Source organism: Dromaius novaehollandiae, chromosome 2 (genome assembly GCF_036370855.1).
Source record: "Dromaius novaehollandiae isolate bDroNov1 chromosome 2, bDroNov1.hap1, whole genome shotgun sequence".
NCBI classification, from domain to species: domain Eukaryota; kingdom Metazoa; phylum Chordata; class Aves; order Casuariiformes; family Dromaiidae; genus Dromaius; species Dromaius novaehollandiae.
Window position 1 is genome coordinate 11,557,072 of NC_088099.1, and position 22,816 is coordinate 11,579,887.

At 37.2% G+C, this 22,816-nt stretch overlaps 1 protein-coding gene across 2 annotated transcripts in view; it reads right to left on the bottom strand.

Moving 5' to 3' along the window:
• ESYT2 (extended synaptotagmin 2) overlaps positions 1–22,816 on the bottom strand; it is a 95,446-nt gene that overhangs the window by 27,772 nt on the left and 44,858 nt on the right. For both annotated transcript variants that reach the window (XM_064505755.1, XM_064505756.1), the window contains exons 7-10: positions 8,508–8,563; positions 2,469–2,589; positions 1,581–1,757; positions 1,082–1,164 (exon numbers count right to left, since the gene is read on the bottom strand). In XM_064505755.1, the coding sequence (XP_064361825.1) occupies positions 1,082–1,164; positions 1,581–1,757; positions 2,469–2,589; positions 8,508–8,563 (437 nt within the window). The remainder of the gene's footprint in view (positions 1–1,081; positions 1,165–1,580; positions 1,758–2,468; positions 2,590–8,507; positions 8,564–22,816) is intronic.

Here is a 22,816-nt window from a genome sequence, read left to right on the forward strand (position 1 = left end):
ATTTTGTAGCTTGAAGGGCAACTGGCACATTATGGCTCACATACATATGACTAAACTCTCAAAATAGAGACCACATCCAAACTACCCATTGGAAATAGCCCCTGGACATACGCTATGACCCATTTCATGCTTTGGCATTGTCTAGGAGAGTGCTAGTTTGCACAAGCTAAACCACGGAGTGTGCTAAAAATTAAGCAGTACAGACAACTGCATGCCAGTGCAAGAACGTTTGCCTTGGCCTTTTATTTCACTAGTACCCCATTATGATCAAGCTGCTGTTTTTCCCCCCCCCTTCAGTGTAAGATTAGGGAAGTGCATAGAAAAGAAGCCTTGGTACTACCTACTTCTTTAAATAAATGAGAGGAGAAGTAGGTACTGTTGCTCCTGTTAAGAGAGAAGGAGCTGGAAAGATAAGGGAGTTCTACTCTGTATGGAAAGCAACAATGGGAAGCTCCAAAACTCTGCAAGAAATAAAGGTGACAAATTACTGGAGAAAGAAGCTGACTAAAACCCAGATATGTTTATGGGTAAACACTAGAGGTAGGCCTATGGAAACTAATAGTGAGCAATGTTTGTAAAAGCATTACAGCAAAATTATTTTTTTTAATCAAACAGCTAAGATCAGCTTTTAGAGAAGAATAAACTCTGAGCTAGCTATTTTAAAAATAGGCAGAAGATATGCAATTATAAAATTATCAATCTTGCCTGAGCAAATAATCAAGATTTCATGCTAGGTTAAGAACATTAAAGCAAGTAGGGTTCATTTCTAAAAAGCAAAACAAAACAAAAAAACCCCAACCTTTTCCTTCTGGATACACACAACACTTACCTTATTTTTTGCATAAATATATATAGGTACATACACACATATACTCCATACATATTTTTAATACATCTATTTATATACATGGGAAGTCCAAAGAATTAGGAAGCCACTTACTGTCAGAATTTTGAAAAGACAACTAAATTTATAAATTGAACAACATAGCAGAAATAAAAATGCAATAAAAATTAAAAAGATTACATCAAAATACTTAATCTCTTTGGCAATACCTAAAAACATATTCTCCATAACATTTACCTTCCCAGGAAGTCATCTTTATCTGGATCTTCATCAAAAAGCTCAATCTCTAGCTCTTGTCCTGGATGTTCATACACTAAGGCCTGAAGTACAATAACACAGATGGCACCATCAACAGCAAAAAAAACCTAGCTTTTTTGAATGTCAAAGTAACAATGAAATATTGAATTGCAGTGCTTCTGTGAATTTATTAACACAAGTCAAAAAGCAAATGCTTTCTAAGTACGTAATTTATTATAAGCAGGGCAATTTAAGAGCTTTTGAGATATGATTTGTTGGTATTAACGGACGAGACTGGTTTTTTAGACTTATTGAGGCTTAATCTAGAAAAAAATAAATGTACAAATCAATAGGGAGTTTCTGTTTTGTTACAGAGCTTTGAGGTTTTATAGGGAGACATCAAGAAGTTTCTCAGGGAAACACACAGAATATTTAATCTAGTAAAACAGTTCTTAGAAGACAACTTTACAGAACACACAATATGACTTTCTGATTATACCTCATAAACTTCATTCCACTTTGGATTAAGATTTTCTTTGATGACCTTGCTTTGGAAAATCTGGTTGCCCACACGGATGATTCCATAAGGATCTGACTTTCCTTTGACAATCCCTTTTAAGTAAGTATCTTTCCCCTCCAGGTCCTGAGCTTCAATGAAGTGTATCCTTAGAACACCCTGAGAGAGGAAAAAATACATTTATCTAGTAACCTGAAGAGTCAACCTTTGTGTCACCACAGTTTATGCAATACACTTTTTAAAATTTGAATTGCTATTTCCTTAACATGAAACTTTTCTCCTAATTTGGATACTGTTCTGTATTCCAAATATTTTGTAGCAAGAATAATTCTATTTTGGATTCCTACTACTTGCAGAAAGCAAGCCTGGACATGGTAAATGGAAGGATATCAATGATGATCCACATACACAGCAGACTTAGTATTCAGAGAGATTCCTGAAAAGAAAAACTGTCATCAGCAATCAGAAACATGCCAGTTATGTCAAGAAACTCCATGGTACCAGAAATGAATAGTAATAAGTAGTAACAATTTTTTAGTTAAGAGCACTAACAATAATTTGAGATGATAATATAAAACACATGCTACTTAATTTTTAGTCTATGCAGTGAACTGTACTTCATGGGTAATATATGAAAGATTCTAGCAAGACAGAAAAATAACCCCCTCCCCCTTATTTTTGTTGTTATTATCAAACATTAAATCCATAGAAATTATAAATGGAATTGTTTATTTTTAAGTGACTGGATTCATGATATTGTATATTATTGCAATAACTATACTTAGAAATTCACACATATGTGCCTATCTTTAGAAATCAATACTACAAAAAAATCCAAATTATTATTATTTTTAACAGAAACATTCTTACCTTTGGTATAGGAAAGCGCAGCTGAGCAAGCTGCACTTCACTGACAAGGGGGACTGTAATTCTATTTGGAAGGACCAGGTAGTTGGATATTATATCCAATATTATTGTATCTGATAAGCCACTGTTGGAAAAAAGAAGTCGTCAGTTACTTCATGAGAATTCTTTTTAAACATGTTTTAGGTCACACTAGTATGCTGAGGCTGCTTGAGCATGAAACTTTACAGGAACTCCTTTTTAGCCTTTATCCTTTTGCTGCTCAACAGCCTAACCTTGTTTTCAGCTTGAAGACACATCTGTTCTTCAAAAAAGCCCTTTTTTTTTTTTGAGAAAGGATTCTTGCCAAAAAGGCCACCAGGTGGAAGCAGTTGATACAAAATAGCAGAAACAGAAGACACCCCACATGAAGTTCTCATATTCCTGCCACTGTAATTAATCCCCCCCCCTTCAAAATTACCCAGATTAAAAGGCTATTGCATAAGGCTGCTTGCCTCCATCACATATTAATGAAATGGATATTAACTGGTGTCTAAGTTTGTATTTCAGTAATGATTTAACTGCCCTGAAAGTTAGGCACTGCTATACTCTTAGGAAGCCAGGCATCCTCTAGAGCTGGGAGGACTGTCATTTATTTAGAACAGAAACACAAAGAAAACATGCTCTGTGAACAAGTAAAATAGAGCCTATGGCAGGCAAAACAGGTTTTATGCTGGCAACAAGGGAGCGGCAATACAATCACACTGGTAACAAATCATTAAAAACCCAGCCTCGACCCTCCTTTCCCATTCCCCCCCCTGCACGCACACACACACACACACACACACACACACACACACACACACACACACAAAAACATCTCCTAAGCTCAGAGTTCACCCAGTTGGGTCTGAACTGACAAAAAGTCAGTATATTGTCAGACACACACCACTGTCTTTAGCTGTATTGCTTATGCTGGCAAAAAGGGAGAACGGCAGTGGTGCAGTTCACCGCAGACTGCGAGCACCCAGGCAGAGCATAGCACTATGCGCCAAAGGTCAGAGAGGCAGTGCCAAAAAATACTTCAGGTAATTCTGAGTTACAGGTGCACTCTTGCTAAAGCTCCAGGGATGAACTGCACACGTGATGTCTCTGAGTAATTACACTTGCTTCAAGACTCCTTCTAAAGTCTTTCTGAAATTAAGACACAGATAACATAAGATGTTTGATTACTGAGACCATTACTGCGTGGAGTCGCCTGGAGTTGTTTTTCTAAGACTGGATCAGCGCTTGGGAGCGGTTCTGATTCTGCAGCTGGCATACTTAAATGATCACAAAAGTTGCACTGTAACGTAATACATACTTAAAAGTTTCATCTGGAAAGAAAATTTACTGAAAACAATAAATATAGTGGGGCACAAATGGGTAACAGAACTAACCCATGAATTACAACCTGGCTCATTTCAAATTCACATTGATCCTTAATGCTAGAGATCTGCAACCCACAGAGCTTATATCCCCTTAGGTGTCTTCCTTCTCCACAAATGCACCCGTTAGGAAGGTCTGGGATGAGTAAGCATTATACCTCGTCAAGCTGCACTTTTCCCTTAACTCATACACGGGAATCTACACCAGAAATCTCTAATTTACAGGGGTAAACATGTAAGGGAGCCATCTGCATGAAATCTCTCTCACTAAAATACTGCACTGAAACGTGCGTATCACTGAAGCATTTTAAACTCCTAAGGGAAAGTTTCTATCTGTGTTGGGTGCTTGGTCACCAGCTAAATAAAGGAGCTGAGACATAGTAGGTAAAATTCCCACGTAAAGACTAAAACTACATTCTCGAGAAATTTTAGTCCATAATGAGACATTTTAGAGTTCAAGTAAAACACAGCAAAATAAATGCTTAATGGTAAAACAACAACAAGAACCTGTAATTATAGACTGAACCGTAATGGGTGAAGTATTACTAGTTAACCTCAAATATTTACCCTTCTGAGCTTTTCATTATAACATAACTAGATTTACTATATTTATTACTCCAAGAAGAAAAGAATGGTAAATCCAGAACATAAGAAAATAAGCTACTGTCCTCAAAACATAACATTAATCCTGACTGGGAAAAAAACAATACTACTGATACGTCTTCCAACAAACCTTGCTTTTGTTGGTTGTAATACCCTGTTTGGCCAGTTCATGTAACTAGGAAAAGCAGGTGGTCCCTCCACATCCAATTATTTGGCTGTAACAACGCTGCCTCATTTATTTGCTTACAAATCTTCAGGTTATACAAAAAGCTGTATTCTTTTCTGGCAACAGTTGCCATGAAAAATCATTTACAGACTGGTCACTGCACCTATTATATCCGTGACATCAGTTCTCTTCGTCACTTAACTGTAAGCCTGGAGAAACTGCGGTTATATGACATGGCTGACTTTCTAATGGCATCCAATCCACCAGAACAGAGGAAACTCAACATTGCATGAAGATCAACGTACAGGTCTATGCAGACCTGTATTTTTACTCTGAAAGAGACTACAGTGGGCAATTAGGCTAATATATTGCTCGGAGGAAATGTTTCCTCTCAAATCCTGAGCATTCCTTCATATATGTCCTGAAACAGGAGTGTTCATTCCCCTTCCTTTTTGCTAAGTTTATCCAGTTATGTTCACAAATGTTTTTATTATAAATGAACACTGAAATCCTACAAATTTACAGGTTCAATAATTTCTAAGGCAACTAATACTACAAGATAATTATATTCCTTGAAAATAAGTATCTTCCTTTAGTCATCATTGTAACACGTCGCTTTTCAATCTTTCTCAATTCAGTTTTGCTAAACTTCAAGTTTTGAACATAGGAGTCCTAAACATTCTGTGAAATGGGCCAGGAAGTTAGCTCCTACCTTTTATTAGACTTGAGATAAAAAGTTAAGATAAACATCTCAAGCACTTAGAGAAAAGAGCTGAGGTGATGGTAACTACAAGAGCAACAAGCATACGCTGCAGGAAGAGCTTTTCAAAATACAAGTCTGAGGACACATCTCCAGCAGATGTTAGGCCTTTAGACATCAGATACATTTGTTGTGTTCTTGCTTTTGTTAACTTCCCTGCCTTATGAGGAGAGGAAGCTCTGTCTTTATGTTCAGCAAAGCATATAACTAAGAAAGGACGATTAATAGATAAAACTATCTGACCTAGGTCAGAGAACACCAAACAATAGCAGTGCAAGAGAGGCAACTATGCCATAGCTACTTTGCAGGAAAGGTTATCATGCCCCTCCTTAGTATTTAATTAAGATATATATATTATGAAATAAGTTACAGGCATAAATAAATGTATCCTAGACCTGGCAAAAAGTTCAGAGATATTAATTCATATTCAAATGGAGAACTACAAGAAATTTCCTTAAATAAAAGAAAGAAACCACCTGAAGGATAACACAGCTCAGTCATTTGTAGGATTCACAATCATCTGTGCTAGGACCAAACCCCAGTTTTACAATTCAGGTCACTCTCACAATTTTATCCCAACAGAAAGAGTTGAATTTCACTAAAATGTCTAAGAAATGAATCTGAATGAATGAACAGGCATGACTGAATTTTCCAGAAAGCAAATAGCCTCATATATGAGGAAGCAGATATGCATTTTTTAAAAATGGGAAACTGAGAAAGAACACTGATTTTCAAAAGTTATGAATTAAATGAACTCTAAAATAATACGACACTTAAAATGCATCAAACTTATCTAATATCTCTACCACACATTAGCCAACCAGAATGCCACCAGTTGAAAAAAATGCTTTATCAATACAACGCAAAATGACAGTGTTTTTATTATTTAAAAAAATGCTATGGAATCTATGGAATACGAAGAGACAGAAACCACTAATCAAGCAATAGAAAAAGTAGTATCGATTCAAACCCCTAATTGGATGCATCATTGATAATCAGCTGTTTTTCTTTACATCCTAAAAACACTCTTAAGTTAATTCTTAGTTGTGATAATAGAACAATTTTTTTTTAGTTCAGGAATATTAGAGAAATATGAAGTGCTTTATATAGTTTATTCTAGCAAACGACTTCAAAAGCTCAGTTCTCTTGTGGAAAACAATTGGCAGTTACCTACTCAGTTGCATTGCTCTCTATTTACATTTAGCAACACTTACTAATTTTTAGTGAGAGCATAGCAATTATATCTTTTCCTGCTTTTCCTTCTCTTCATCCTGCAGAGACAGCACATCTCAGACTGCAGAATGTACTTTTACTATATCTCAACTAACCATAACAGAACTCATCTTCCAGTCATCCAAACCCCCTCCTTACAGCACACAAGGCTTCTCGCTGCCTCCTTTCACACGCAGATTTTAATTCCACTCCTCCTATGAATTGCTTTTGTGTCCTTTTCCTGGTGGAGTCATAAAGAAAGAGCAATGGAAGTTGTTAACGGCTGACAGGGAAGCTTCCAGCAGCAAATGAACAAATTTATTTGGCAGAAGTCATTTGCAAAGAGAGAACAAATAAGCAGTTTAGCACGTAGCCAACAGCTGTAGGACTGAAGAGGTACCTGTGTCCACAGCACTCACATTCATCTTTCCTTATAACAACTACAGTATGTCAAATTGTCGTATAAAAATCTACAACCCATCTTTAAAGTCCAGAAAAATACAGCTCTAAAGAAATTTACTGGCAAGGCAGAACATGAGTCACCTCAGTTACAGTTACCATAGAAACTATACCACGTCTAGATTGCAGCTATTATATGCATATGTGGCCAAGCTTGGTTGCTCTGGAAACCATAAACTTGAGATATTTAACAAGACTTTGTTTACATTTGAGGTTTTGTTTTTCCAATCAACCAAATACGTAGAGGGATATGAATCTCAGAAGCCTAGTAAACTTAAGTACTAAATGTACCTTATTAGTGTTACCTCAAAATAGCAAATTATTACTCAGGAGCTGTATTTTGGAAATTATTTTCTCACTCATGAAGAAAACCTTTCTCCTCAGAGGCAGTCTTAAGCAGGCTTGAAACATAAGCAATTTTGGCAGCCATTAACCTACTTAATACAAGTCCTAATTTCAACCTGTTCAGCTGGGATTTCATAGAACAGCTTCGAATGTCTAAGCAAAGCAAAAATTGTTTTAGTCATACCATTGAGCACTAAAGGATTCCCAATTTCTAAATTCAAACTCTTGCTTTCAAACAATAGAAAACAATTCTGGAATCAGCTAACTCTCAAAAGTCTGGATCAAATAAAAAGGCTAGTCACAAAATCCAAGAGTGTATCAAACCCATTTATTAGCCCATTAGCCATTTTCTTAATATTAAAAAGCCCCTGGGTTAACTATTACATTCATAAATTTCAAGTTATAATTCTGGCTTTGATCTCATCAGGATTGCAATGGCACAAAACAACTTTGCTTTCTCTTCTACTTTATTTTCATTTGTTTCTTTTTTAATCATTTACTCTTTCAAAAAGTTCTGAATCATTACCAAGCATTTTCTTCTAGTTATAAATAGTCAATATTTTCACTACTTTATCTGATTATGACATAAAAAATGAAAGTTTTGAAAGAAATACTTAAAAAAAAAGTTTAGAAAGTCTATTCAACTTGATACGGTCTTAAGGCATTTCTTACTACCTTTACAAAAGTAACTGGACATTTGTATGCATTCAAAGCCATAAACTAAGATGCTGTGAACCTGCTGACATGAAAAAATAAGGTTTTTTGTGTTTCTGGTGTTCTGTGAGATAGGCAAATGGGAAATCCACAAGATTTGGGTAATCTGGGAAGGCTAGGACCACTAAAAATAGCAAACTAAAAATTATCTTTTAGAAATATTTTAGCAAGATCTACTAGATATACTTCTTTTTCTTATACACTTTTTATAATTACTACATTTTCCACATTCTGCAGTTACTTCTTAATTTAGAATTATATGAAAGTGTCCCAAGTCATTTAACCTAAAAGCATTTAGCTGTACATACAGCTAAATCTTCAGATTTTCTGGTTTTTATTTTTTTGAAAAAGAAGTACTCGGATACTTTACATATACTCACTTCAGACCTGGAACATCCAGAAGATTGGTCAGTCCAGTCCAGTTAATTTCCAAAAGCTGTGAATTACAGGAAAAAAGTGAAAATTAACTTAGAATTCCCAGTACTGAGAAAACAAAAATGATCACCATGGATTTTGATTCATTTCCAGGGTTTCTTTCCTTTTTTTTTTTTTTTTTTTTTTTTTTTAAACAGAAAAAAAAAATTTCTTGCATTCCAAATAGTTTTAGTCATGGCTGTTAAACCAGGAGGAAAAAAAAAAAAGTTACCCAAACCCACATCCTCTTACCCACCTTTTATATACACATGTACACTCACTCACACACACTCACACCCATAGCCATATACACATGTATGCAGTATCTACCACATAAAATCAACACCAAACTATAAAATGTGCCCTGCTTTTTGGAAAAATATTTCTAAATGAACAGTCACCAATATGAATTTGCAAATAAGTCAGAATAAACTAATCTAATATCCCTGTGTAACAGAGTAACTGGGCATTAGATGGGGAAAAATTACACAGCATCTAGCTTGATTAAGGCTTTTGACACTTGCTCTTCAATTCTCAGAAGCACACTAAAAAAAGTGCAATCTTGATTAACATAAGAGCAAATTCTTTTTGCAAAAGTCACAGGCGATAGTTATCACTGGGTCACTGTCACTGGATGAAACACTGGAGAGAGCTGTCCTGGGTTATGTCCTATTCAGTATTTCCATTAATGAGGTATATAACAGAACAGAGACAACGCCATGCAGAGAGGTATCACAGAGCACACTGGAGGACAGGGAAAGAACTGAAGCATAGCAAAACAAAGGAAGTACTACAAAACAGGATGATATTCAAGGGGGACAAATGAAAGATTAATCAGCTGTACAAACGCTGGAGAGTAAACAACAGACTAGGCAGTAGCTCTGCAGAAAAGGTTCTGGAGGATTAGAAGCTGAACTTCAGTAAATGATGCCATGCGCTAGCCAAAGAGGCAAAATGGGAACAAAAAGCAGGAGGCCTCTCAGATAAATGAAGTAATCCTTCCATTCTAGTCCATAATGATAACGCCTCAGCAGGAGCACAGTATGGTTTCCAGTGCCACATATTAGGAAACATGGACCAGTGAGGGACTCCATTTGAGAGTGGAAAAATTACCAGAGTCCTAGAAGACATGACCAACAGGGAAAGAATGAAGAACCGGGTTTGAGAGGACAATGGAAGGAAGACCTAAATCAGTTTGCAAATACATAGGAAACTGTTTCAGCAAGACACAAAATCATTTTACCGTTAATGGGGTAGAGAAGAAAAGTATCAATAAGATTAGATACTGAAGTGAGAAAAATCCTCAAAAATAATTTACAAGGATTAATAGTGACAGCTCATTGCTAGATCATACATACTTCCTTCACTGAAAATCTTTAGAGAATGTTTGACATACTGCTACTACAAATGCTGTAAATGTACTTATTCTGTGTCAGTGCTGTTAGCATTAACGACTGATTTCTGATGTCCTTTTCGGTTCTATAATCCTCTGATTCTAAATAAGTATTAGAATATTTACACATCTCCTTTTTCACTGAAAACATTCTACTAATTGCATAAGAGGTAACTGAAAAATATAAGCAGCAAACAAATCCAAACCCACCCAAAAAACATGACCTTTCCAAATCCAAATAACCCTAAGAATGACTGCATGAAAAAAATAACAGGATTTTGAGATTCATCAGTTGAGAAACTAATCATGGTGGTTCAGTTAAATGTTGAAACAACATTTCTAGAAGCAGCTACGTTGCATCTTTATACAGAAAGGCAAGAGGAATCACTCTTCATTCAATTTCAATTTAAAAACTAGCACATACCATTCTTTATAAAGAATCTATTAATACTTTAATTAGTGATTTCCTTTGTGAATACTTAGACTAAAGATAACACATAATACATGTACTCACATAAGAAGCACTGTTATTTAATGTACTTTTGTAATAGTGGTCAAATATTTCAACAGCTTTATCTATGAAGCACCTATCCTAACTTTAACAGACAATTAGGCAGAAAAATCAAGGAAGATTTACAGATACCCATTACCCTTTCTTTGACGGTACAGTATTATGATTTAATAACTGCCTATTCCAAAATGAAAGACAGCCATGGACCAAGACAAAGGCGGCGTTGAGTATCTTGACATTTTCTATGTCCTTTGTCACTAAGTCCCCTGCCCCCAGCAGCAGACCCATATTTTCCCTAGCTTTGCTTTTGCTGCTGATGCTCCAGTAGAAGCCCTTCTTGCTACCCTTAACATTCCTCACCATATTCAATTATTGACCTCCAGGTAGGCTTTGGCTTTCCTGACCCCATCCTACAGGCACAGATACTCTCTCCATATTCCTCCTGGATCACCTGATCTTGTATGCTTCCTTTTTATATTTGAATTTTGCCAAGAGCTTCTTGTTCAGCCATGCACCTTTGCTTGTTTAGGAAATCAGGCTCATGGGGACAGATCCTTCTTGAGCTTGGAGGAGGTGACCCTCGAACATCAACAAGCTCTCTTGGATCCTTCTTCCTTCTAGGATTCTATCCCATGCGATTCTTCCAAGCAGGTCCCTGAACAGGATGAAGTCTGCTCTCCTGAAGTCCAGGCTTGTGATCCTCCTTTTTGCCCTGCTTCTCTCTCACAGGATCCTGAACTACACCATCTCATGGTCACTGCAGCCAAAGCTGCCCCCAGCCTACACATACTCCACCAGTTCCTCCTTCTCTGCAAGTGTGAGGTCCAGCAGAGCACTTCTCATTGGCTTCTTGATCACCCGCATCAGGAAACTGTCATCAACACACTCCAGAAACCTGGACTGCTTGTGCCCTGCTGTGTTGCCCCTCCATTAAAGTCCCCCATGAGAGCCAGGGGGCCTGCGAACATGAGGTTTCTTCCAGATGTCAGAAGAAGGCCTCATCTACTTCTTCCTGAGCAGGCGGTCTGTAGCAGACATCCATAACAACGTTGCCATGTGGGTCTGCCTGCTAAACCTGACCAATAAACCCTCAGCTGGGTCACCATACATCCCAAGGCAGAGCTCCATGCGTTCCTTCTGCTCTCTTTAAGGGCACCTCCCCCTCCTCACCTTCCTGTCCTGTCTCTCCTAAAGAGCCTGTATCCATCCATTGCAGCACTCTGGTCATGTGAGCGATCCCACCACATCTCTGTGAGAGCTCTAATTCCAATGTCTGTTCCACGCTGCATGCATTAGCATACAGGCACTTCAGAGAGGCACTCACTCATGCTGACTTTCCGGAAAAGGTACGAGAGCTTTCCCTATAATGCTGTCCTGTAGGCACTTCCTTATTTATGTGCATACACTCGAGGTGACCTCACTTCAGGCCCATTTTGTGTCAGGACTGGAGAGAACACCACCTGAGCCACCATATCCTTGACCATCAGCCCCAGAGCCACATAGTCACACCTGATGTGCTCCAGATCTCCCTGGCAGTATCATTGCTACCCATGTGGAAGAGAGTAGAGGTAGTAACCTGAGGCCTGAAACTTTGGCAGTGTTTCTAAAGTCCCAGATTCGAGACCCAGACAAGCAGCAAACCTCGCTAGATGACAGGTCAGGACAGTAGATGGGGACCATCCATCCCCTGCAGAAGGGAGTAGCCCACTACTATCACTTGCTGCTTCCTCCAGATGCTGCTGTGTGGCTCAGGATCTGCCAGTTCGGATGCTGTTTGATGAAGCTCCCAGCCCCTCGTCTGCTATGTGGGCACTGAATCTATTTGCAGTTGCAAATCTGCAGGTGGAGCAGAAGCTATCCTTCTGGTGTCAGAAAGCTTCCGGCCTTCGGCATCATAGGAAAATCCCATCCAGCTGTCTCTCCGAAAGTTCAGAGGTCTTCTCTCTCATCTGTTGGTCTCAGATACTGTGGGGAATCACACTAGATGCCTATGTCTAGGCAAATGAATTGAGCCTAAACAGTTTACTTGTGCATATACTTTTTTCATATCTGAGACCACACTGTCAGAATCTTAAAAGTAATAAATATTATCACTAGTACCTATTAGTATTTGCTGCAGTTTAAGTAGCTTAAAAACTGTTACTCAGTACAGAGACTGCCAATTTTCATCACTGTTTAGTTGGAAGAATGAAGATGTTGGTGCCACTGCTATTTTTTATTCATTATCTTTTTAAAGATATCACAACTTAACACTAGTTTTTGCATACTTTCCACCAGAGAACTAGCAGAAAAAAAAAGGGAGGGATTGTTTTTAATGAAAAAGGCTAACCCACCTTATACACACTGCAAGAAAAAGTACGCACTTGAGCAGGTAATACAGAGGAGCTAGTGGGCTCTGAAATTCACATCACCACTTACCACATTGTTACTTGATTGCATATCCATATTCTAATAACATACCAAAAGTTCAAATAGTACATATGAACGTTCCACCTACTTCTAAATGACACAATTTTAGAAAATCCTATTAAGGGACTTGGGTAATCGGTCTCATTCTCAAACAAAAAGGTTGAAATCATTTGCCTAGTTTGCTCAAGAGCCAGTGTTCACACCAGAATCCAGCCTTTCTTCCTTCAGATTTATACTCTATTAGAATACAAAGCCCTCATCAATTATGAGTCAGGCTGTCAGCCAAGCACTTAGAAGAAGTTGTGCATGAGAGATTAAGAAAACAGTTGTATAATTAACATTTTCAGCAAGGGAATGCAGAGTTAACAGAATTGGAAGAGCTCTACTTTAGGTAGGTGAGAGGCTCAGTTTGCTAAGGCACATCTATTTATGGAATTTCTAGCAAGGCTAAATGGCAATAATATGTTCCAGAAGTGGATGCAATCTTACCTAAAACTCGTACGTTATGCTAGAGTCTTTTATTTTTTTTTTAAATAAAGGTGTTATGATTTCTTTTTTACATGAATATCAGTTTAAAGCTGACAGTTTTTCATTTCTAAATGCAAGAAAAAACTGTTACAAAATCATTTGTTGTAAACCTTTGGAGCTATTTGACATTGGTATGAAATAAGCTAACTTTCACTTGTACAGTTAACACAAACTATATGCTAGAATATACAAATTGTATCTGTATTTTTAAAAAGTTAAGGTAAGTTGAGCGTACTGTTCTCTGAAAGTTAGTGGTGTAAATGATCATGGTATGTTCCTAAATCTCATGCTCATTCTTGCTCTGAAAAAAAAAATGTAAGAAAAAAGTTATTAAATCAGTATGAAGTATTCATACTGGTTTGAACCCAACTTAACATGAGTAACCATGGCTTTGTGTTACTTCCACAATCCTGCAATCCCACAAAGGTTTAAAGTAATTTTACATTCAAATAGATGGGTAGTAGCTGATAAGGCTAGCTGCAAATTGTGTTTTCAGACTAGCACTCGTATTCTAATCATAACACTCAAAGTTCTGAAATTATGTCATGCCTTAAAAATCTATGGAGTGTAGCAGGACTCTGGAAGATGGAATTTTGTACTGTTTAAAATCTATTGTTCATTACATGATTGAGTCCTAATTTTTTTTAATTATTCATAAGTGGATTACATGGTGAATATACACCATAAAAATCTTAAAACATAAAAAAACTCCCTAAAGCGTTCATATCTGCATCACACATTTAGCAGTTTTACATAATGATATTTACAGAATAAGTGGAAAATGAGAAAATATTTTTTCTTGGTGATGCTTTTTTTTTAAAGCACCTACAGTACTCCCTTACGGCTTTCTGTTTGGCATATTGTATACAACAATTAACACTACAAAGTCCCTCACTGTCTTCAAAAAAGCTCAACCAAATTAAATGAATTGAGAAATATAATGAATGTTGAAACTCATCATTGAAAAATATCTCGTACAGTGGACTGAAATACATTTTAACGGTTGCTCTATTAACTGCAGCAACTCGGAACAAAACAATGAACTACCTACCAATGAGATATCACTGAGTACAGCTGAAAGATTTTCAGTTAATGTGACAAAAAAGCATTCTAGAAAGTTATAATATAGAATATCAAATGCATATCGTGCAATGGTAAGACCTCACTGTCAATACTTTGAGTATTATTACACACCTCTTCTCACAGACAACACAACCACGTTCATCCTATCATCTGTCTTTTTAGGCTCCATTAAGGCATGGAGCATGGAAAAAATCATGCAAAGAAACTGAAAAATTATTGCCATTTACAGTGGCCATTTAGAGAAGAAATGCAATTAGTGCATATAATATAAGAAACTTTCACTCACCCTCTTATTGGACAGGAATAGTTACAATGCAAGGGCTCAATTTCAGAACCATTAAATGCTTTTCCAATCAAAGTTGGAGCTAAGAAAGTCAGGAAACATTACTAAGGCTAAGCACTTTACGGATTAACAGAAAAGCTTTGCAAATAAATCTTAAGCCATGAAATGTTTTAGAAGGGATATAAGCCTTCAAACTCCAGGCATAAATCAAACTTCTAACTATGTGGACTTTGAAGGTACATTTTCCTTGGGGACATGATTTCCTACGTTTGCCCACTACAGGGCTTCCTTTCCAGGTCTACCTGAAAGGACTAGGAGTAACGGGAAATATAACTGACACCACTGCAGTACCACAAACTCACTAATCTTAATCTGTAACGATTAGTGACACAGAAATTTTCTCCTTTTTGTGTATTGCTTTCACATGAAGTCCTCTCAAAAAGGTTGTTCTGGATTTGCACTTTTGGCTTCCAAACATAATCAGACTCCACATTAAAATGCAACTTTTGTAATGTAAGAAAAGAACAGCTTTCCAAAAAACAACACCAAGTTCTGACCAGAAAGCTGCACCTAGCACAGAAAGTAGCACTGATGTCAGTGAAGCTCACAGTAACTAGAGAAGTAGTCAAATCTACTGCATTGCTTCATCTGCAAGTTAGAGCCCTTCTAGTCATGGCCAGCCAAATAACAGAGGTTTTCATTTTATTTTGATCACCACCATATCATAGCTTGCAGGAGGGTAAACAGACCCCTTATTTCTGATAGCAAGTTAAAACACCACCACGCTTTCAAACAAAAGTGTCCTATAGCAGAGAAAAAGGAAGTAAACAGAAGATTACCAGCTATGAATCATTTTATGAAATAGTGACTATAGGAAATTCCTACTTAAAAAAAACAAAACAAAAAAAAAAAACAAAAAAAGCAAAAAAACCCACAACTTGGCCTATAAATGTCAAAAATAGCTCAACAATGTCATTTCCTTCTCTGTCACCACTTTGAGCAATATATAATTCTCTTTCTTTAGCTAAATTTAAGGAATGCCAGCTGGTTCTCTGCAGCAAAACCAACAGGGCACTGGAAAGACTGCGCTCAGAATTTGTCACCAAGTGAAACTCTGCCAGTAGCTGGAAAGTGTTGTGTCTTTCCTCAACTCATTACAACCGAGAGAGGTGACATGCCTTGCAAACAAACAGAGACTGTTACCCAGCCAGCTCACTGGCCTAGAGAGGGATTTCAGACATGGTTACGGTTTCTAATTAACTAGTATGTGCTGTCACATTAGTCAAAGTTGTTTCAACTCTTTTTCTGCTCCCAAGGTGAAGAAAAATTAACTGTTTCTCTTTGAAAACCAAGTACTTTGTGTCTTATCCAAGTTCTATACTGAAAACGAATGCAACACATTCTCTAAAGCATACTCATACCACACCATATAACAAAAACCTCCTTACTCCTATAAATCCGTTGTTATATACTTTGGGGAAGAGGAATATAAAATCTTTAGGTGAGGAACCAGTGACTGCCCAACACTGCGAATACTTTAAAACAGATTCGACAACCACGCACTCATAGCCACAGTGACTTTGCTACTGTAGCTGACAAAGCCCTGAGGCACGTCCCACCACCCAAACTCCTCAGCGTTACATACAGGCTGGGTACCGAGCTCGTTCGGGCTTACTGGGGTTGGCCCTGAGCTAGTGGCAAAGGCAGACAGCGGGGTGTGGAGCAACGAGGCAGATACAGGAGTCAACATACAGTTAAAGAAACAGTTTGGAACTACTTACAGCCACAGAACAGGGCTATTGATATGATGGGTTCACAGGGAAGAAGTATAACTTTTATTTAATTGTTCACACTTTAACATGTGAATATTCTTCTTAAAGAATAACAACTGGACAGCAGAAAGGAAGGAGAGAAAGACTGCTAGTTGCTCTGTCCTGGGCTACTGGATGTCCCATTGGGGGGCCATCTAGTTAAGAGGCAGAAGTTACAGCTCTCCCGACAGCAGCCAAACCTACTCAGCAGAGGAGCGTTTAGGGTGAGACAGGCAGAGAATCAGAAGCAATACCAAACTATAAGACTTTAACATCAGAAGAGACAGTGAGAAGCCTGAGGAGAGTGAGAGCAGCTAAAGAGCGAGGGCTACTGATCTAGCACCTTCTCCTTTGCTTTCCGGAGGTCCTTCTACCTTGCAAACAGAAATACTCAAAAATAGTTTTCAAACATTACTAGTTGATTCTAACTCAAACATTAGACCTAAGTTCTGTTTTAAAAGCTACCTTGATCTATTCTTTTTTAAATAAAACTCTGATTAAAAGTGTTTTGGGGGTACCTTAGAACCCTGGCTGACTTATGGTCCCACCACAGGTTAATATAACTTTGGAATTTATCGAATCAAACATTCTGCTAGCATTGGACATGATGTTATAATCATGCTGCATATCATGTTATGTGGTGGAAATCCTAGTATAAGGTATGCGTTTCAAGTATTTACTGAATTTGATCTCTTATTTATAAACAAGGTATTGTAGTGTTATACTACTGAGTATTAAGTAAGACCCAGGCTCCACTGCAATCAAAAGGCATTTCCCATCAATTTTGATAGGGCTACGATTTCAGGAAAAAAAAATCATCATCTATAGCGTGTTTACAGCACAGCTTAGCCTGTGTCTACAGAAGGAAAGTGCTAAATTCCACTGCAAGACATTTGAGATGTCTAGCTCCCTAGTAAAGAGTATTGGCCCATGTAAACATGAAAAAAGATCAAATACTAACAGCTACATTTAAGAATTTTACAAGGATTATGTCTCACTGAAAGTTAAAGCAGCATTTTTCAACTCTTCCTGTCAAATAAGCATTTATGTTTAAGGATAAGACTGCCAAATTGATTCCAGCTGGTCAGCCTTCAATTCACAAATCCCCTACGAACAAAAATTTCAATCAATCCTTGTAGTAGTTTTCTTCCAATATTTGGTCATCCTTAACTAAAGAACTGTAACTCTATGCTTTCTATTCCAATGCAAGGTTTTTAAAACACCTTTCGATGAATATCAACTACAGACTTGATAAATGATCAGCAAACAAGAATTTAAATCCACATTTTGTGAATTACTCTTCTAAGTTTGTAGAAGGAGGAAAAAAATGCAGCATTTGGGCGGGGAGGGGGGAGGCACCCACCATTATTTCCTCTGAATTAATATACCAAAGATAACACAAGCTAAACTCTGAATTACTTAAATTATGGAAGCAACTGTGCATTTCAGTGTGAAATAGGAATAGTCCATACTCTTGCTCCCAGGTTTTCCTTTGTTTACTATTTCCTTCCTTCCCTATTTCTTCATTTCACAGCATTAGAGATTTAAAAGTGTGCTTTAAAAAAAAGCCTTCACAACCATAAACTTTGAAATTCACCTACACAGCTGTGGCAGAAGCATCATGAAAAGCAGAGAGTTTCCAAAGCTTATTCCAGAGAGACTGCTTTAAGAAAACAGAGAGTTCCGGGATATTCTTTATATGCGAGAGACACAGAGATTTGGTAACATGTAACACTTATTAATCATCTGGAAAAGTGATGGTATAGAGAATTGGTAAAACAAAGCAAAAGATTTTGCTGATTATCATAGCATTTTTTCCACGTCAAGAGATTGAAGAAATTCAGGAGCATCTAATGCGCAAAGTGTATATCTTAGCGTTCATAAAGCAAATTATTCAAATTCACTGTTAGAGCAATAACCGTGCAGATGTCACAGCAATCACATAAAGCTCTATTTCAATCTGGTACCACATTAATGAGTTTGATAAATACCTAAATGAGCAATATGCAACACAAAACAACTGTTAGGATGCAGAAATAGTAGATAAAAACAGTTCTCATGTTCATATATTTAAAAAACCAGTAATAGAACAATCTTTAAAACTGTATGAAGATCAGTCTGAAAAGTTGGGATTTTAACTAAGAAGAAAAATGAAGAATACAAAATAATAGAAAAGACTTATTCACGTTTTCTTAAAATATAAGAAATGGAACATTTTAAAGATGTGATTTGCACTTCAATTTATTATTATTTTTAATGTAAAAGGCAAAGTCCTGCAAGTTGTGATCCTTTAAAACTCTCTGCTGTAACAAGCCACTGAAGATAACAGTCAAGCAGGACTGTGCCATCTATATACAGTCAAAGCTCAGTTTATTTTTCTATTCTGTTCAGTCATCTGTGTTGTCATGGCTGTATGGCGTGCAAGTGGAACTAACTACTGCCTTCAGTCCTGCACCAAATCTATCTCTTTTGTGATATTCAGGAGAATGTGTTACAGAGAGAGTTTTAAAAAACAAACAAACAAACAACAAAAAACCCCCCTGCAGCCTATAAGATAGGCCAAAAAAAAAATCTGATGAGCATTTTAATACGTTCAGTGTTTTCAGTGTCGTACATGCTTTTACAGAGTGAAAAGAATGTAAATGTGCTGGAATGCAGAATATACAGTACCATTACTGAATTTTACAGAAGCACAAAAGGCAGCCTCTAAACACTGCCAACCTTGTGGCTGGATTTGGCTGCCATAAGCACTACTAATTCTCAGAAGGAAAGCCACAAAGTCTTTTAAAATGTTGATGAACAGTTTCCTGTTAATCAAGATACCGTAGTAGTAGATTTCTGCAGGGCAAATTTTAGCTCTGCTGTGTGGAACAATGACAAAATTCCAAAGGACAAGTTCTGTTTCTTCACACAAATCTATTACAAGATGCGGACTAACACATCCTCCTCTATTACTTGTGAATGGTCATGCAGGAATACAGTAACATTTGTCTGTGTTACGAGAACTCATTAACATTACACTGCTAAACAGCTGTAATAATTTAGCAAGCAACATTCTCCAGTGTATTTTCCCAGCAACCAGTAAACTTTTAACGAACTCAGCTTCTCAAACAAAGCTTGACTACACAAGATTCTAGAAAGAAGAAATCCCGTGGTTTTCATCCTTGTTATAGGAAACACAGATGGACAGGATGCATCTTTGCACAGGAACTGTGTTTAATAGTAGCAGTTTTCAGTTTTAACTGTCCAGAGATTTAAGTGAGAAAACAGCAACAGAGATGAAACATGTAGTTGCGAGGGTAAGAAACAGGCAAGCTTTTGCATTCAGAGCCACCAGGTGAAGGATCACAGGTGGTCTTACAAAAATCCCATATACTTTGCCATTCTTCATAGTATCAAATAATCAAAGCTACAATTCAAGTTGATTCCTTCTACTTTCTACTTCCTTTTTTCTTTCTACCAGCCGTGCATTTCTGTTCATACCCTCACGCTAGTATTGACACTCTCCTGACTCGTTAGTGATCCAGCTCAAGATGCTAAAAGACACCTAAAGGACAGTAAAACAGTCACTTCTCCTCATTGCGTTTAATATTCTGCCAGCTTACCTCCCTGAATCAACCTTCTTCAGGATCAGAAGTTTCAACGCCGGTGTAAGGGAGACAGGATAACATGGAACAGAAAGGAGGGCGTAGGGAGAGAAGGGTGTTGCGGAAGCACCAAGTCTTACTCAAACTGCCCTGAAACCATCCCACAACCCAGCAAACAAGACAATTATAAAAATTTAGGTTACAGCAAATTTTAAGTATACAACGTAACAGTACAAATTGTTTTCACTTTGTGAGCAACAAGACTAATTCTCAGCCAGTATTACTATAATAGTACATAAGCTCCAGCACTTATCCAGGTGTTCCACCAACCCCTTTAAAAGGTTTAAAAGTTTTGAAACAGGTATTTATAGGCTGGTACAGTCCAAACACTTTTTGGATTAACTAAAAGCAAGACAAACAACATTCTTCTACATTCTGCACAATCACTTTATGCTATGGTCTTTGTCAGACATTTTTCACTAGTGCACACTCTTGGTGCAAGCAGTCCTTTTGAATCTGATTTTCTTCAGTACTTATAATCTTGAAAATCATATCCAACACTAAATTTTCCAAAGAGAGTCCATACTAAATGCAATTAATCCAGTATCAAATAAGCTACAACCATTGGATGGAATGCATCGGTAAAGTGGGTAGAGAGCAGAGCAGTACTTGAGTCAGCAATAAGGTGGAGGGCAAGAGCATGAATATGAAAATGGGAATTTTGAAAAAGTTCCCCCTTTTCCTTAAAGGTATTCCACTTCCTAGCCTTTTTATTTATTTTTAAAGAGATAGGGGTGGTGTTAGGACATGTTTTCAATATTAAGTATTCCACTAAATAATGCACCTTAATAACTGAACCGAAACTCAAAATTATTAACTTACTATGAGATATTTTGTTCTTAAAGTAAAAGATAACTACACTTTCAGTTCCAAAGAGAACCAGAATATATGTTCACTATACGTTATGTTAAAACAGGGAGAAGTCACACAAAAAACCTTACAAATCCTGACTGTTACACAATGCTAACTTATCTCTTCAGCACTGAAACACAGAGACTTAAAAGGCGGCTAAGTTCAATACATAAGAATGCACAGATTTCTCTCGCAAAACCTCTCACATATTTGGACATGCTTTATAAGCTGATAAGACTTCTATCCCCTTCTTCAGGATAACAACAATAAAATCTAATATTTAAAAAGTTTATATAAAGTAAGAACTCTTGCAGCATCAAAGCTCCATGCATTACTCAGAAATATTAGACTCTGGCAAACTCATTAAACAACTATGTTCAGAACCATTAATTTAGGCAGTGTTGCCTTATATAGTCATTAAGGCCAGCAAACAGATGATACAGAGCAAGTGGAACTGTTGCCAGTTACTGTAGACTGGAAAATATGAGAACAAATTCTATTGCTAGCTGCCAACTAATTCCTCCTCTTCTCTCCTAACAAAAATACTGAAGAAAAGCTTTTCTTGGCTGCAGCCACTTGATCTCTAGCAAGGGGACAGAATTTCATTATAGAAACATAACTGCTAAAATAAGCATTATTTTAGATCTTTCCACAGAAGTTAGAAAAATGAACACCGAAAACCTCCTCCTCCCTTCCCCTGAGGAGCGGAGGGGGGGAAATCTGCTTGGAAAAAACAAACATCCAGGTATAATTGTCAGCATCATGGAGTAACTTGATTCATAGATAGATTTTTTGAACAGCCCACATGTAAGTCTGTTTGGACCTTGCCCACTACCTTAGTTTTTAAATGAAAGGAGGGTGAAACTAATACTTCCAGTGATTTTGTAACTGGATACTTTTAGGGTTGTTATTTTTTAATTTTCATGCTTTAGTCTACTTCCCACCCTTTTTTGTCCCACTGAGTCAACTGGACTCCTACTGAAGTGGCACAGGGGGAGGAATAATGACAAAACAATTCTGGACAAAGTCTTTCCAAACTGACTTGTGCTGAAAGCTACTGACCATGAGAGGTCTTTTATCTGACGCATTTTTAGTTTACTGTCTTAGGTGCAGGTTGTCTCAGTTAAGCATTTGGCAAACATGCATCCATCCCTCTTAATTATGAGACTTTGGTTGGTGAGGTAAACATTTCTAGTAAATTACTTAAAATAAAAACGATTTTAAGGCGGTGAATAATGACACATACACACATGGATAATGAAACATACACTCGCCCTCGAAGGATGGGAAGAATATGCTTGCCCTAGAACGCTACGTCTTTAAGCTGTCCATCTACCATCTTTCAAAAGATGTAAAAAGAAAGAAATGAGGACATCATATACTCAGCTATAAATCTTCCATATGCTAGTTCTTTGGTCTCCAAGAGACTCATCCCTCTGTAGCACTGTGCTAAACCAACAACACCTCCTAAGAATGTATTATAAGAAATATTTGTATGGCTTGTAATTATTGCTCAATTTCCAGCTATACCTCAATAGATTTGCATTAGACTGCATGTGCCCACTACCAAGACTTAGGCAAAGCATTAAACAGAGTACTTTCTTCATCCATACTATACAAAGGGTTACACGTGACAAACTAATCTAGTTAACTTATGTTAGCAAGAACATTCACACTAATACATATAACATTACCATTTTTTGGCAGGACAACATTTGATAGCCATCAATTTGATTTTTTCTGTCCTCATGTACTGGG